The sequence below is a fragment of the Vicugna pacos genome, chromosome 8, assembly GCF_048564905.1.
Source record: "Vicugna pacos chromosome 8, VicPac4, whole genome shotgun sequence".
Taxonomy (NCBI): Eukaryota; Metazoa; Chordata; class Mammalia; order Artiodactyla; family Camelidae; genus Vicugna; species Vicugna pacos.
In genome coordinates, this window is record NC_132994.1 from 54,970,318 (window position 1) to 54,984,845 (window position 14,528).

General features: G+C 47.8%; 1 protein-coding gene across 1 annotated transcript; it reads left to right on the top strand.

The window, feature by feature from the left end:
• Positions 1 to 1,407: 1,407 nt before the first annotated feature.
• On the top strand, positions 1,408 to 5,081 carry SLC35D3 (solute carrier family 35 member D3). The gene is made up of 2 exons (XM_006200086.4): positions 1,408 to 2,267; positions 3,300 to 5,081. The coding sequence occupies exons 1-2, from the start codon at positions 1,829 to 1,831 to the stop codon at positions 4,127 to 4,129; spliced, it is 1,269 nt and encodes a 422-aa protein (XP_006200148.1). The 5' UTR covers positions 1,408 to 1,828; the 3' UTR covers positions 4,130 to 5,081.
• The last annotated feature ends 9,447 nt before the right edge of the window (positions 5,082 to 14,528 follow it).

Consider the following 14,528-nt stretch of genomic DNA (forward strand, 5'->3'; position numbering starts at 1 on the left):
TGAAGGATCGCAGCGGTGCCGCCAGACCCCGATGTAAACTGCTATTTTTCTGCCACGGCAGTCATAACTGTGGCTTCAGCCTCAGGGCTGGAAGTGTTGCTTTCAACACAGAGGTGGAAATATGGGGGGAAGAAACAAAAGACTTCCTAGAGAAATGGATCGTGAGTGTCAGAGCAATGTGGGGGTTAGAAGGTTGGGATTCCGGCGGGAATGGGGGGAATGGGAATGGGAATTAAGGGAAAGGAGAGGTGGGGCGCGGCGATTTCCAGCTCTCTTCTCAGCTCCCAAACCTTGGCCAAGTCAAGTTTTTAGTAGCGCGAAATCTAAACTGTGTCTGATTCTTAGCGGTGACCTCCGCTGAGCGAACCCGTCTGCTGCTGCTGCTGAATTTACGTGTATGGACATTAGCTTCCAGGGAACGAAATTCAGATCAAAGGGACATAGAAGTCTTGTGCCAGCAGAAAATGAGTTTCATTCTTTTTACTCTTAGCCAAATAAGAAGTAAACAGTTCACAAGTCCTGTGGCGGGCAGACGTGACCTGGGCCGAGGAGGCGGAGGTAGGGGTTGTCCCGTCCGGCCAAGTGGCTCGTGACGGTTCCTCAGGCGGCAGTGGGTTCCCGGGGATCCAGAGAGAGCTACACCCGGTCTCTGCCGTACGTCCGAGGCACCTGCCCCGTGGCCACGCCCTCGATCCCCCGCCTCCACCTCCATCTCCTTCCCCAGAGCGGCCAGTCGCTCCCCGCTCACCCAGGCTATCCACCGGAACCGAAAGAGGCTACTCGCTTAAGAGACTTAGTTTCTGCTTTTTCTTTGCGTGTTTCACATCTTTGCCTCACTTGAAACAGGTGCCCGTGCCCTCGCCCCCAGGCTCCGCAGCCCCGTGAGGCCACGGCGCCCCCCAGAACTTCCCCTCTACCCCGCTCCCAGCCGCGAACGTAGTCCCACGTCCCTCTCTGAAAGGCGCGCGAACTGGGGAGCGCGTCGCCCAGGGCAGGAAGGGGCCAGCTTCACCCTCTGAAGCACGCCCGGGCAGCGTCCTGGGGCCGTGGGTTCCTACAGTGTTGGGGCTTTGGCGCCCGAGCATCAGCTAGCCCCGCAGCCCGCTGGCACCGACGTTTTTCCCTTCCCTGGTTGAGCAAGGTCCAGCGGCTACGCTGGGAGGAACCGTGAGTGGAAAAGCAGCTGCAGCTCGAGGGGAATGGGGCTGAGGGCGCTGTCACTTGTTGCGGCTATTAAACGGTGCCCGACCCTGGAACCCTATGGTTTCTAACGTCTTTAGCTGTGCCCGGGATCCCCCAGCCCGCGCCCTTCACCTAGGAGCTGGGAAGAAGGGACAAACGGGGGCAGCTGGCAATGCAGGAAGAGAGAGTATCGCGTCCCGAGAGCCCGCCCGGGTGCGTGCTGAGTGCCCGAGGGGCGCGGGTCGAGTCCCGCTTGGGGCAGCTGCCCGGACTTCCAGCCGCAGAGCGTCCTCCCTGACGGTGACACCGCGCGGGACGCAACCCATCGTAGCTCGTCACCTACTTACAAATCGCTGTCGCTAGGATTACCGCCACTCCTCTCAGACCAGCCCCTCACCCCTGCCACTTTTCGGAGTCCCCCGCCCCCGCCACTGCCTCCCCGGAGCGGCGGGGCAGTCGGACGCGGAGCCGCCGCGCCGCGAGGACGCCTGGCTGGAGCTGCCCTCTGCAGCTGAGCCGCGGCCCCCTGCCCTTCGCCGCGGCTTTGGGCGAGCACCCTCGCCGCCCTCGCTCCGCTCCTCCCGGCTTTCTTCCCCGCTCTCCTCCCGCAGGTCCCGGAGCTCCGCCACCGCCGGGTGCAGGCGCGATGCGGCAGCTGTGCCGGGGCCGCGTGCTGGGCATCACCGTGGCCATCGCTCACGGGGTCTTCTCGGGCTCCCTCAACATCTTGCTCAAGTTCCTCATCAGCCGCTACCAGTTCTCCTTCCTGACCCTGGTGCAGTGCTTGACCAGCTCCACCGCGGCGCTGAGCCTGGAGCTGCTGCGCCGCCTCGGGTTCATCGCGGTGCCCCCCTTTGGCCTGAGCCTGGCACGCTCCTTCGCGGGGGTCGCCGTGCTCTCCACGCTGCAGTCCAGCCTCACGCTCTGGTCCCTGCGCGGCCTCAGCCTGCCTATGTACGTGGTCTTCAAGCGCTGCCTACCCCTGGTCACCATGCTCATCGGCGTCCTGGTGCTAAAGAACGGCGCGCCCTCGCCCGGGGTACTCGCCGCCGTGCTCATCACCACCTGCGGCGCGGCACTGGCAGGTGAGCGGGACCCGCGCGGACCCCCAGCATCCATCCCTCCCCACCCCAGGCAGGGACCGCTGGGATCACTTAGTGTAACGCCCTCACTTCCAAATGGGGAGACTGAGGCAGAGAGAGAGCTTTGAACGCGGTCGCTCGACTCGAAAACGGACTTCTGAGACCCAGCAGAGCCTTTCCTAGCGCTCCGGCCTCCTCCTTCAGAGCCACCTCCTCCCCCCGCCACCTTTTCTTGGCTTCCGACCCCCGCCCCTGCCTCACCGCATATCGCCCTTCCCTCCTCGCCCCCCGCCTCCGTCTTTCCTCTTTATTCCCTCCTTCCTCCAGGTGGGGTGGGAGAGCTGCCAGAGCCTGGGCGCTGGAGTCCCCCGACCGAGCCGGAAGGAGGGGGCAGTGAACTTTCCTGGGTCACGCGGGGCCGAAGTGGGGAGGGACTATGGGAGCCAAGCTTGGGCCCCAGGTCTAGTCTGGGGTCTCTGGCGCGGCGCCCGGGGCTGCGAGCGATAGGCAGAAGGCACCGGATTGAGACCAGTGTGGGTGGCGGTGGGCCGGGGGAGGCGGGGTTGGAGGACCGAGCGAGATGGGAGCCAGCGGAATGGGAAACCTTCTTTGGGGGTCGAGGGGGAGATGTTCTTTGCCCTGTGCCCAGCCGGCCCCGGGTTAGAAACGGCTAGCTGGAACCCCCAGTCTCCTCTAGCGCCCCATGGAGGGGGCAGGAGTACCACGCGCCTGGGTGACCTCCGTGCCAGCTCGGGAAAGCCACAGCGCCCACTCCGAGGGCATCTGCGTTGTCGGGGCCTCTGTCATGAATAGAGGTAGACAAGAGACCAGGCGCGCCTCTCCTCCTGCGTCCAACTGGGCATAGACTGGGCTTGACTCTTCCATTTGAAACCCGTGGGCAGAGCTGAGGCGCGAACCCCGTCTACTTTCCAACCCGACGCGTTGCCCGAGTGGATAGATACCCACCCGCGCCAACCCGGTGTCTCCTCTTTTTCCTTCCTGCCCCGGCTCCTCCGTCCACTTGATGCGCTTCAGGAGCCGGCGACCTGACAGGCGACCCCATCGGGTACGTTACGGGCGTGCTGGCGGTGCTGGTGCATGCCGCCTACCTGGTGCTCATCCAGAAGGCAAGCGCAGACACGGAGCACGGGCCTCTCACCGCGCAGTACGTCATCGCTGTCTGCGCCACCCCACTGCTGGTCATCTTCTCCTTCGCTAGCACCGACTCTATCCACGCCTGGGCCTTCCCCGGCTGGAAGGACCCGGCCATGGTGTGCATCTTCGTGGCCTGCATCCTGATCGGCTGTGCCATGAACTTCACCACATTGCACTGCACCTACATCAACTCGGCGGTGACCACCAGCTTCGTGGGCGTGGTGAAGAGCATCGCCACCATCACGGTGGGTATGGTGGCCTTCAGCGATGTGGAGCCCACCTCTTTATTCATTGCCGGGGTCGTGGTGAACACCCTGGGCTCCATCATTTACTGTGTGGCCAAATTCTTGGAGACCAGAAAGCAGAGCAACTACGAGGACCTGGAGACGCAGCCTGGGGGAGAGGAGGCGCAGCCAGGTGGAGACCAGCTGCCGTTCATCATGGAGGAGCTGCCCGCGGAGGGCGGAAATGGCGGGTCAAAAGTGGGGATGGCTACAGGTGGCTCCACTCAGCAGGGTGGGCAAGAGGCAAGGGGCCGCCCCAGAGGAGTCCCGCTGCTGGCTAGGAGCTCCAGGATCTCAGACAGCCCTGAAGAAGTGAGCAAAAGGTCATTAAAGGATGCTTACCTCGAAGTGTGGAGGCTAGTTAGGGGAACCAAGTATATGAAGAAGGATTATTTAATAGAAAATGAGGAGTTACCCAGTCCTTGAAAAGGAAATGCCTGTTATGTATATATGTACATACACTTATTTTATATGTTAGAGATAACATACTTTAATGAGAGGCCGCCCAAGTATATGCTTTGAGGCGTAGGGGAGAAAAGCAAGGAAAGAAGCTGAATGGACTGACAGCAACAAAATTAACACCCATGTGAATTATTTAGCATGAGTTTACCGGAGGCATCACAGAGACAAAAGAATGTGAAGGTTCTTAACCAAGTAAGGCAGGGTTTCAGCTGCAGACTCCTGGCACATTTTTTTTTTTGTCTTTACAACCGTAACCAAACATCTGCATGTACCAAGAGTCCCTCAACCACCCCCTCCAAAGATGGTGTGTAGAAATGATGACAGCAATTAATAAGCTCAAAGATTACATGCAGGGGCACCTTTTTGATGATAGAGTTGCAGTTTTTATGGCCAGCTGGGCAAAGAGTATATTATTGAAATAACATATTTAAGGATACTGAGTTGATGTTTACTGTTTATAGTCATCTGAAATATCATGTTTACGCTCACTTTTCCTCATTTTGAAAAAAAATATGAGTGCTCTACGATTCTATTATACATTGGTAGAAAAATTTAAAGCTATTTTGAGAATATGAGTTCTTAGCTTTAGTCCTGAAGTTTAAAGTTGGCTTTTGGTGATTATAAAAATATTTTAAAGGTTGGTTTGGTTCATTGCTTTATAATATTTATTTTTGAATGCCTGAGCCTTTTATAAAAACAGTTTCACTGTGTCCAGTATCCTTTCAAGTAAATGCAATGGCTGGCATACAATTCAGTATTAACTGAAGCCAGACAGAAATGAGACCATTCTGTTAAAGCTAGCCTTTCAAAATCCACTGCACATCCCAAACCGTGTTATAAAAAGAGCAACTGCTATATTCACTTTATGATATTTTTCTATCCTAAATTTGTCAAAATAAAGTATGTGTCTATCTGCTTAAAGTTATATTGTTAGACATTTGTTTTGGGCACCTTTGTTTTATTGTTGTTGTGTGGCTGTGTCTGCCTTCAATGTATGGTGTTTAGTATCTGGGATACAGGAGCCACCCCATCAGGAACTTCCTAAGCCAGCATGGCAGTTTGGTTTAAAACAACAATAATATCAAAAACACTCTCATTCCAGTTAAGCAAACTGTTATAAAGCAAAATAAAGTCCTGCCTCCTGCTGCCTATGAAAGCCATCCACATCCGACTTCAGTTAACATGGAGTTTGAGATGTAACAGTAGCAGGCAGCGAGGGGGATGTCTTCCTGCCAGCCCCCTCCAGGAGAAGCACTTGGAGGTTGAAGGCACTCATTATTTGCCAGCATGTTCCTGAGACTCTCAGATGGCAGCATATATTTTTCTTTATTTTCCAAAATCAAAACAAACCAAAAAGCAGAGGCATCAGTTTGTCTCTACAAGCTGGTAAGTGTCCTTGTGATGGTTTGTGGTTGGTTCTGGTTTACTAGTTTTCATGGGTAATTGGCTGTTTCCATAGGTACTTCTACAAGCCATTTAAGATGTAGGAGCTCTCATATGGCTGCAGTTAGAAATGGTTGGCTAGAGTTATAATGACTTCTTTCAAAATCAGCATTAATTTTAATGCCAACATGCCAGAAGGCAGCATCCGGCTGCAAGTCTCTGAAGCTGAGAATTAGTGAAAAGCAGCGAAGTTGAACAAAATAAATATATATTTTTGTTAATTCCACTATTAGATAAATGGGTAGAATGATTGTTTTTCACTCAAAAAAGTCCCTTTTGGTTAAAACTGTGAGTTGCATTTATTACAAAAAGATAACTGTCAACAAACTTGTAGAGACATTGAATCAGTAGAGTTCTCCAGAGAAACAGAACCAAGAAGGTGAAGGTGTGTGTGTATGTGTGTAGAAAACCTAGAAGATTGATCTATCTATCTGTCTATTTATCTATCTATCTATCTAACTATCTGAAAGAGAGAGAGAGAGACTTTAAAGAATTGCCAATTGTGGGAGTTGGTGAATCTAAAATCTGTAGGGCAGGCCAGCAAGTGAGAAACTCCGGTTGGGATTTATGTTGCAGTCTTGAGGCAGAATTGCTGCTGCTTCTGCAAACCTCATTCTTTGCTCTTAAGGCCTTCAGCTGATTAGATAAGGCCCACCCACATTATGGAAGGTAATCTCCTTTACTCAAAATCCACTGAGTGTAAATACTAATCACATCTAAAAAGTATCTTCACAGCAACATTTAGACTAACTACTGTTGGACCAAACAACTGAGCGCCACAGCCTAGACAAGTTGACACAGAAAAATAACCATCACAGACACCTATGGCGGGAGGGGTGGGAGTGGGAGGGAGGATAGGCAAAACCCAGGAAGATCAAAAGTGCCAAGCGCATTGGTTTGGGCAAAGCTTGGGAGTTTCTACACGGAGTAAGAAAGTGAGTCACAGGACAGGGCAGAATGGGAGTCAGTGCCTGGGGCTCAGCCGCAGGAGGGCATGAACAGGTGGCAGGCCTGGCCTGGCTTGCAAATCCTTCCTCCACTGTCAGTAACATGTGAGCCCGTCTATAGACTCAGGTCCTCTCTGACCTTTGGGCTCTGACAAAGTACCGAGTCGGACAGGAAGGAGACTTCTAATACTCTCCAGGACCTCACCGTGGCAGGGACTCCCCTGGAAGTCATCACTGTTGCTTGACTGACCAAGTCTTTGTGCCCCAGTTCTAATGACTTGGATTCTCCCTTTTCTGAGAATGTGCCCCTTTTCTATACCCCTGTGGGTGTCTGGTCCCAGACTCGACAATCTATTCCTCTATCAGTTCTTCAAGATGGAGGCCCTGCCTCACACTCACTTGCCACTTCGCAGCTGGAATCTGTCTGTGGGACATGGCATGATGTCAGAGCTGCTCATTGCTGGCCCTGCTGCTGGCCCCTCCCCTAAATGCTGTCTAACCCTCTGTTGTTAATTGAGGCATAGATCAATCAGAAGCTCTGGGGCAAATGACTGCCCAGAACACTGCAGGTGAGAAAGTGTGTACGTGCTACCGTGGGTTGCTGAGCAGAGCTGAAGCAGTAACCTAAACTTCTGCAAGACTTCCTACAAAAGTGGGGCCAGAAGGCCTAATAGTCTTTGTGAGTAATTCTTCACCAAGACAAAGCTGGGTGAAACTCACAATTCCCTAACTAACAGAAGATTTTGGGGGGCATTTTAGTTTAAGAAGTTTCAGTTGACCTATCTGCAAGCTTACTGAGTCTTGTTTTGGCCATGTCCAGTCTGCTCATGAGCCCATCAAAGGCATTCTTCCTTTCCATCACAGTGTTTCAATTAAAAAAAAAAAAAAAAGAAACTTCTAGCATTTCCTTTGAATTCTTTCTCAGAATTTCCATCTCCCTGCACACATCGCCCGTCTGCTCTAGCTTGTTGTCTACTTTTCCCATTAGATCCATTAGCATATTAATAATCACTACTTTAAATTGCCTGGCTGATGAGTCCAGAATCTGTGTCATATCTGAGTCTGGTTCTGATGCTTGCTTTGTCTATTCAGACATGTTTTGTCCTTGTTATTTAACATACCTTATAATTTTGTTGTTGTTGTTGAAAGCCAGATGGGATAATAGAAACCAAGGTAAATATGCTTCTAATGTGAGACTTCATATTGAGATGGCTAGGAGTTAGGCTCTGTTTCATGTTTGCTGCAAGTGTAGGTGCCAGAGTCGTTAAGTCCCTCTAGCGTTCTCATTTTTATCTCCCTGTTGTCTTTGGGCTTCTCTAAGAACTTCTCCTTAAATAGAATTTGACACTCTTGCAGCTCTTACAGCTGTAATCCACTCTTAACTACACTGGAGCCTTGTTGGTGTGCTGGTAAAGTGGAGGGGAGGGGAAGTGCTCTATAATCTTATTATTACTTCTCAGTCTCTTAGTGGCCTGTGTCCCTGGGCTGCGACATGCACAAATGTTTCTTAGACTTTTCTTTTGTCTCCCCTGAGAAAGAGACAAGAAGGCCAGAAGGGCCTAGAATGGGAAAAGGCTCTGGTAAGTCTCTGCCCCTGGAGAGGAAGCCTTTGTTGCGGAAAACCCTCTGGGCATATTTCACAATGATTACTCTTTCCCTCCTTCTGCAAGGGTGCCAAAGTTTCCTGGAAGGTAAACCCATGAAAATGTGGGGAGTCCCCTAAGTCTATGGCCCCCAGGCATTTCTTCCTCTCATGATAGTCCATATTCAGCCTCCAGAGATGTATAAAATTTACCATATAAGTACTTCTACCTATTTATAGCTCCAGTGGCTTCTGCTCCAGATAAGGAGGTCTCTGTTGTAATTTTCTGAATTCATCTGTCAATCTAGATTTGGGGTTGACCGTTTGCCCTGTGACCTCAGTTCTTTGATGGATCCTTGAAAAGTCATTGATTTTCAGTTTGTTCATCTTTCTCTGCTTGTAAGGATGGGAATAACAACTTTCAAGCTCTTTACACGATGGATCTGGAACCAGAAGTCCTGGCTGAAGACTTTTGAAAAGTCTGCTCAATTTCTGTAAAAGCAGCAGTTGTGAAGGGATGCTAAACATTCCTAAGGAAGGTTCCAAAAGAAAAGAAAATCACCCAAAGCTACTGGCCCTTATTGTAACTCTCGCCCTCTGCACCTTGTGATGAGTGTTGGCCACTCCTGCCCTCAAGCAATGGTGATAAACACATGTGAGTGTGGGCAACTCCCACTCCCAAGTGCACTCTGAGCAAGAGTCAATGCACATTGAGATTGGTTGCCATGGTAGTTGTCATTAGTATCAATTCCCTTCTCATCTTGCAGTAGGAAATCTCTCCTACTTCTGGGTTTTCTTTTACCACATTCCAATTATCTGCTATGATGCCTATAACTTTCATGTTAACCTCCAGATGATGACTGCTGACCTGACTCATCTGTTGCCTCTGTCTCTAGATACCATGTTAGCTCTGCCAGGCTGGACTTCATCACAGCATCTGCTGAAACTGGACCCTCTCCCTGGCCACCCCCATCCCCTGCCCCCTACAGAAATAATAAATACTTCCAATTCTAGATATATTCCTCTCTGCATCTGCTTTGTCCTGCTCCTGAGATAAAACAGCGGAGTTCAAAAGAGAGCCTGTGAGCAGAACATGGGATAGCAGGCCACACATCTGGTAAAATGGGCTTGCCCATCCCGTTTAGGGAACCCCCTCTTCGCACTTCTGAGTTCATGTGGTTCAGATAGTATTAGCTCCATCCTTGCGCCCTCAGTGTGTGACTCCGGCTAATCCAATCAAAGTATCTCCTTCAATTGGGAATTCCATTGTTCAGGATGGTCATGGGACCTGGTCAGAGCCAATGAAGTATAAGGATAATTTTGGCAAGATTTAAGTTGCATATTTCTTTCTTACTGGACTTGAACCTAGGAGGATGGGATTGAGGGGAGGGGATGCAGATATGCTGTTGTCATCTTTCCACCTGGAAAAGATATAATAGGAAGGAATCAACACAGAGAGGTGGACCAGAGGTAGAGAGATGGGGGAAAAAACTGTGTCCTGGTGACTTCATGTGGCCCTGCAATCAAGCTGATTTTCACTTAAGATAGTACTATCCCTCAGATTGTCAGGTACATAAAACAAAGTCTTTTTTTTTTATTGTAGTTATTTGCTTAAGTCATTTCAAGTTAAAATTTCTGCCAGTTGCAATCCAAAGAGTCCCAAGTGACATAAATATAAAGTAATTGTTCTTAGCAATAGGGTGGAATAAAGAACCAAAAAAGGTTTTTTGTTGGTTTTGCTTTTGCTTTTGCTTTTGCTTTTGCTTTTGCATTTTCACCACACAAACTTTATCCCCTGCACCTGACTAGGGATTAGCTATGCCACCCTGGTCTCTTGCAAATTACCATCTGGCGGGGCACCCATGGTCTCTAACAACCCATGGTTTTCCCTATTGTCTTTCTCTTCCATTTATAATTCAGCTGAGTCAGCCCTACATTTATGCTTCACAAATTCCCTGGACACTGGAGCAGTGTTGTACATTGTACACTATTATGAATAATAATACCTGAGGCTTATTATTACAGTGCTTATTATTTGTTAGGTGCAGTTCTAAATATTGTGCATGGACTCATTATGTAATTCTCACAATAGTCCTATGGGGAGGGGGGCATTAATATTATCCCAGTGATACAAGGGGTAAACTGAGGTATGGGGAGGCTGGGTAACTTGCCCTGGTCTCATAGCTGGGAACTTGCAGATGCAGGAGCTGATCTGAACCCAGGTAGTCTGACTCCGTGTCCAGCTGTCTCACCATTATGCTATTCTGCCTCTTGTTGCAAAGCATTCAACCTGACATCATCAAGCTGGAGAGGGCGGCAGTGGTGGAGGGCAGTTCCAGTGCTTGTTAATTTTGTAACTCACTGAGGACCCAGGCTCTAGTCATGATTCCTTTCTACTGTCCTCAAAAAAAGAAAAGGATACAACCTGTGTGTGTGTGTGTATGAACAGTGTTCTGTTTGTGAGTGCTAAGCAACCGAGAGAGCAGTTGAGGTACCATGAAAACAGAAGGGAGTGAGGGGTTCAGTTGCTATTATAGCCAAGCCCCAAAACCCCAGCCTTTTGGGTCCATCTCTCTTTTCATATTCAAATAAAATCACTTATTCCTTCTTCTTAAATAATCCTGGGAAGTACAGACCTTCTCTAGTGTTTCTGAGGACTCACTGAGCCTGCTCAGTGCTGCTGATTTCTTCCTGCTCCCAGCTGCTGGGCTGATCACTTTAAAAAAAAATCAGCTTTATTGAAATATAATTTACATACCATAAAATTCATTCATTTTAAGTGCACAATAGTCGTTAGTATGTTTATAGAATTGTACAACTGTTACTACTGTCTAATTCTAGAACATTTTCATCATCCCAAAAAGAAATCCTGTACACAATAGAAGTCATTATCCATTTCTCCCCAGTCGCCCCAACCCCTGGCATCACTAATCTACTTTCGGCTTCTGTGGATTTTCCTCTTCTGGATGGATGCTTCCTGCTATTCTCAAATTGCTTTTTCAGGCTGCTCTTCCTAACTTGCTCTTGTGCTCCTTTTTTACACCAGGTATTGCTAATATAAAGTTGACATTGAGATGCAGTTGACAAGATTTACTGAATGCTTGAAGCTACCTGTCATAAGGCCATTTCAGTGCAGGAAGGGAAAACTCGAAAGGCAGTAGCAGAAGCCTTTGCTCCTGGCGTCTCTGAGTGTTCCTGTCTCCTTGGGCCCTGCCTGCTGCTCTGTGGGGCCATCTCCTGCTCAGAAGAGTCAGTCTCCCATAGTCACACTTACCCTAGACTCAAGCCCCCAAGTTCCTTATTTTCTTACTACTGTTCTGAAGAAGTAACTGGTAGGGTTACAACACTTTTCTCTAAAACAAAAGAGCAATCATTTTCCAATGTAATTCTTCACTACATCCTAGAAGGTGAAAAAGCCGAAGTTATTAAAACATCACCCCTTTTCTGTCCCACTACACAAAGAAGAGAAAGTTGTTCTGGAAAATTTTGTAACTAAAGCAAAGTTGATTGTCTCCCCAGTTCTTCTTTGCACACAGAACTCTAAACTTGTTCAGGTACAAGCAGCAGTGTGCTCTGGGAAGGTGGGCCAACCCCCTAGTTGTGCTAATCACCATTTTTCTAAAACCATTATGGTGGACCCGTATCTGTTTGCCAGTGACTGGTTTCGCAGTGGATCTGTGATCCAGCTTGAGAATGAGATGAATAGGTATGCTAGGGAAGGGGTTCTGGACAGGTTCTCTTTGGTAAGAAGATGCTTTTCAGAAGAAATTCCTTTTATCCTGCACTTGCGTGCTCTTGGTGGGGATGTGATGTTGGAAACTACAGCAGTCATTTTGAAACTGGGTGGACATTCCTAAGGATGAACAGCAGTGTGCTGAGGGCAACCAAGAAAATGAGGGAGAGAGCCTGTTATTTGATGCCTTCATTGTGCTGCTGGGTTAACTGTACTGGACCTGCCTACTTCCAGGCTTCTTTTACAGGAAAGAATCAATTCCTAGTTTAAAGCCACTTTTAGTTTTTTTTTTTTTCTTTCAAGCAAAAAATTGTTTTCTTTTAATCAAAAGCTTCCCAACTGGTATAATTTAAATTTGCTAATGAAATTTCCTTCCCAAAAAATGCACTTGAAAAGCAAAACTTTTTTCCATCACAATACCAGTTTTAATCCAGTCATCCATAATTTGTTCCTTGATTCAACAAATATTTATTAAGTAAATATTATATACCAATTTCTGAACAATTTGTTTCCTTTTTAAAATATTTCTTTATAGTCAATGTGATTTTATACACATGAAGGATTACTCCCAAAAGGGCTACTTTGATGATAAAAACTAGCTGAACATTCCTTAAAAGGGCAAGAGAGACGCTAAAGTTTATCTTCTGATGTTTATTTTCAGAGTTTGCAAGAATGTAACAATGGATTAACCTCAGTGATATGTTCTGAAAATAATCCAGAAAATAAGCTTGATGCGACAGAAAGAACAACTACTTACAGGCAAAGGGCATGCCTTTGATTTTGTCCCTTCACATGATGTAATTCCAGATATGTTTGGTCCATTCTTGCCTCTAGATCATCCTTCTCCTGCAGAGCGATGGAAAAGAGAAAGGTTGATTTTAACTGTTTTATGCCAAAACACTTGGTTGAAAAGTTTTTTTAAACAATTATCTTGACGTTTTTGTATCTTGATGCAGAAGGCCTAATTCACAGAAATCTGGACGGTGAACCAAATTTCTTGCTCTTTCGCTTCACGCAGACTGTGTGTGTGTGGTATCTTTGTATCAAAGATCTCTGAATGAATGAGAGGTGCTGTTGGTCTTGGACTGGCTTTCCATACAGTTATGATGAATCTAGAGCACTAACCTATTGTGCGATTTAATAAAACTTCACCAGTTATAAATCTCTACTGTGTAACACCGCTGCCTTGGATTAGTGGGAGTTGACACAGGTCACATCTGAAATTCAAAAGTCCTGGCTATAGGTGGAGTGCTTTCACACTGATTGCCCAATTCTCCAGAGGGCTGCCATTCTTTCTCATCAACAATTGCTGTGCCCAGTTACCCTTAAAGCAGCCCATAGCAAGCAACTCAATTCAAAAGGCTAGTTTCCTGTTTTTCTTTCAGGAGTAATGTTCAATTTTCAAATGAATTGGAGAGGAAAACTGGGAAAAGTTTTACATTTTGCAATTCACCTAGTGGCTGTCTTCCAAAATCTACAATATATTTTATAAACATTATTACTGACTTGGTAAGTGGCCATCTCTGTAGGCACTTACTGTCATTGTGATGGTATAAAGGGAAAGTCACTTTACCTAATATTGCCTAAGCCTCTCCGAGCGCTGCTGTAAGCATACGATGGTACTACCTCTTTCATGTGATGAATGGCTCTGTAAGCAAATGCCATCCCCTTTAATTCCATCACCTTATAGAGAGATGATTGTGGAAAGAGAGCCAGTAGGCCAGACAGTTCGCCGCACAAAGGCTGGCATTCCGCTGTCTTATCTGCCCTCCTACTGCCCAACACTGGACATGGATCCAGCACTCAATAAAGATTTGTTGACTGACCAACAAAAGAAAGCCAAGTCATGAAAAATCAAAGCACAACTTCAGTTTTCTCATTCAGTTGGAAACTACATTGGATTATAAGCTCCTTTTAAGATGGCCTGATTGGTAAGCCTGATTTCCCTAAAGTGCCAAACTTGGAAAATAAAATGCCATAAATTGAATCTGCTGGATAGGGAACTGGCTGTGTAGTCTCTGCATAAAGGGCAGAGGCAGGAAGGCTTGGTGCAGGCTGTTTGGAGGTCTGCTCGGCAAGGACAGCAGCTCCTGCCCAGCGCTCTTGGCGCCCCGGGGCTCCAGGCAGTCAGATTGTGGGAGACTTGCTCTGGCTCAATCCAATAAAAACGTTCATAAAGAAACTTTTTTTTTTTTGGCTGGGATGCTTGTCTTGAAAAATAATATAGAACATTGTTAACAATTCAGACGGGGAAGGTAGAAATAGGTCAGACAAAAAATGAAGGGTGAAGTTGTCGTGGCCTTTCTTTAATCTTTTGAACAGTGTATGAAAGAGCTCTTGGCCAATGAACAGATTTGTTCTATATTGTGGAGTTAATATCTGTGCCAGGGTTTCTGTCATCCCTCAGGGGGTGGTGATCGATAAAACTAATAAATGGGAAATGATTAGACTGAGCCCATGAGGGAGGCCAGCCACCTCCCTAACAGGGCCCCGCAAAAGACAACAATCTGAGATGCCAGTCACACTGAGTTTGGAGACATGCGGGTCTCAACAGAAAAGTTAATAGCTACTCAGTTAGCATTGAGTTATCTTAAGGAAGCCAGGCAATGTCCAAGGTTAACACTGAAAAAGGGACAGCAGAAGAGTGAGCCAAGTGAG

What these genes read in the sequence shown, in the direction of transcription:
- SLC35D3 (XM_006200086.4), top strand. Translation starts at nt 1,829, where the DNA reads ATGCGGCAGCTGTGCCGGGGCCGCGTGCTGGGCATCACCGTGGCCATC. An exon ending in CTGCGGCGCGGCACTGGCAG is followed by an intron (nt 2,268 to 3,299) that starts GTGAGCGGGACC and finishes GATGCGCTTCAG; the next exon opens with GAGCCGGCGACCTGACAGGC.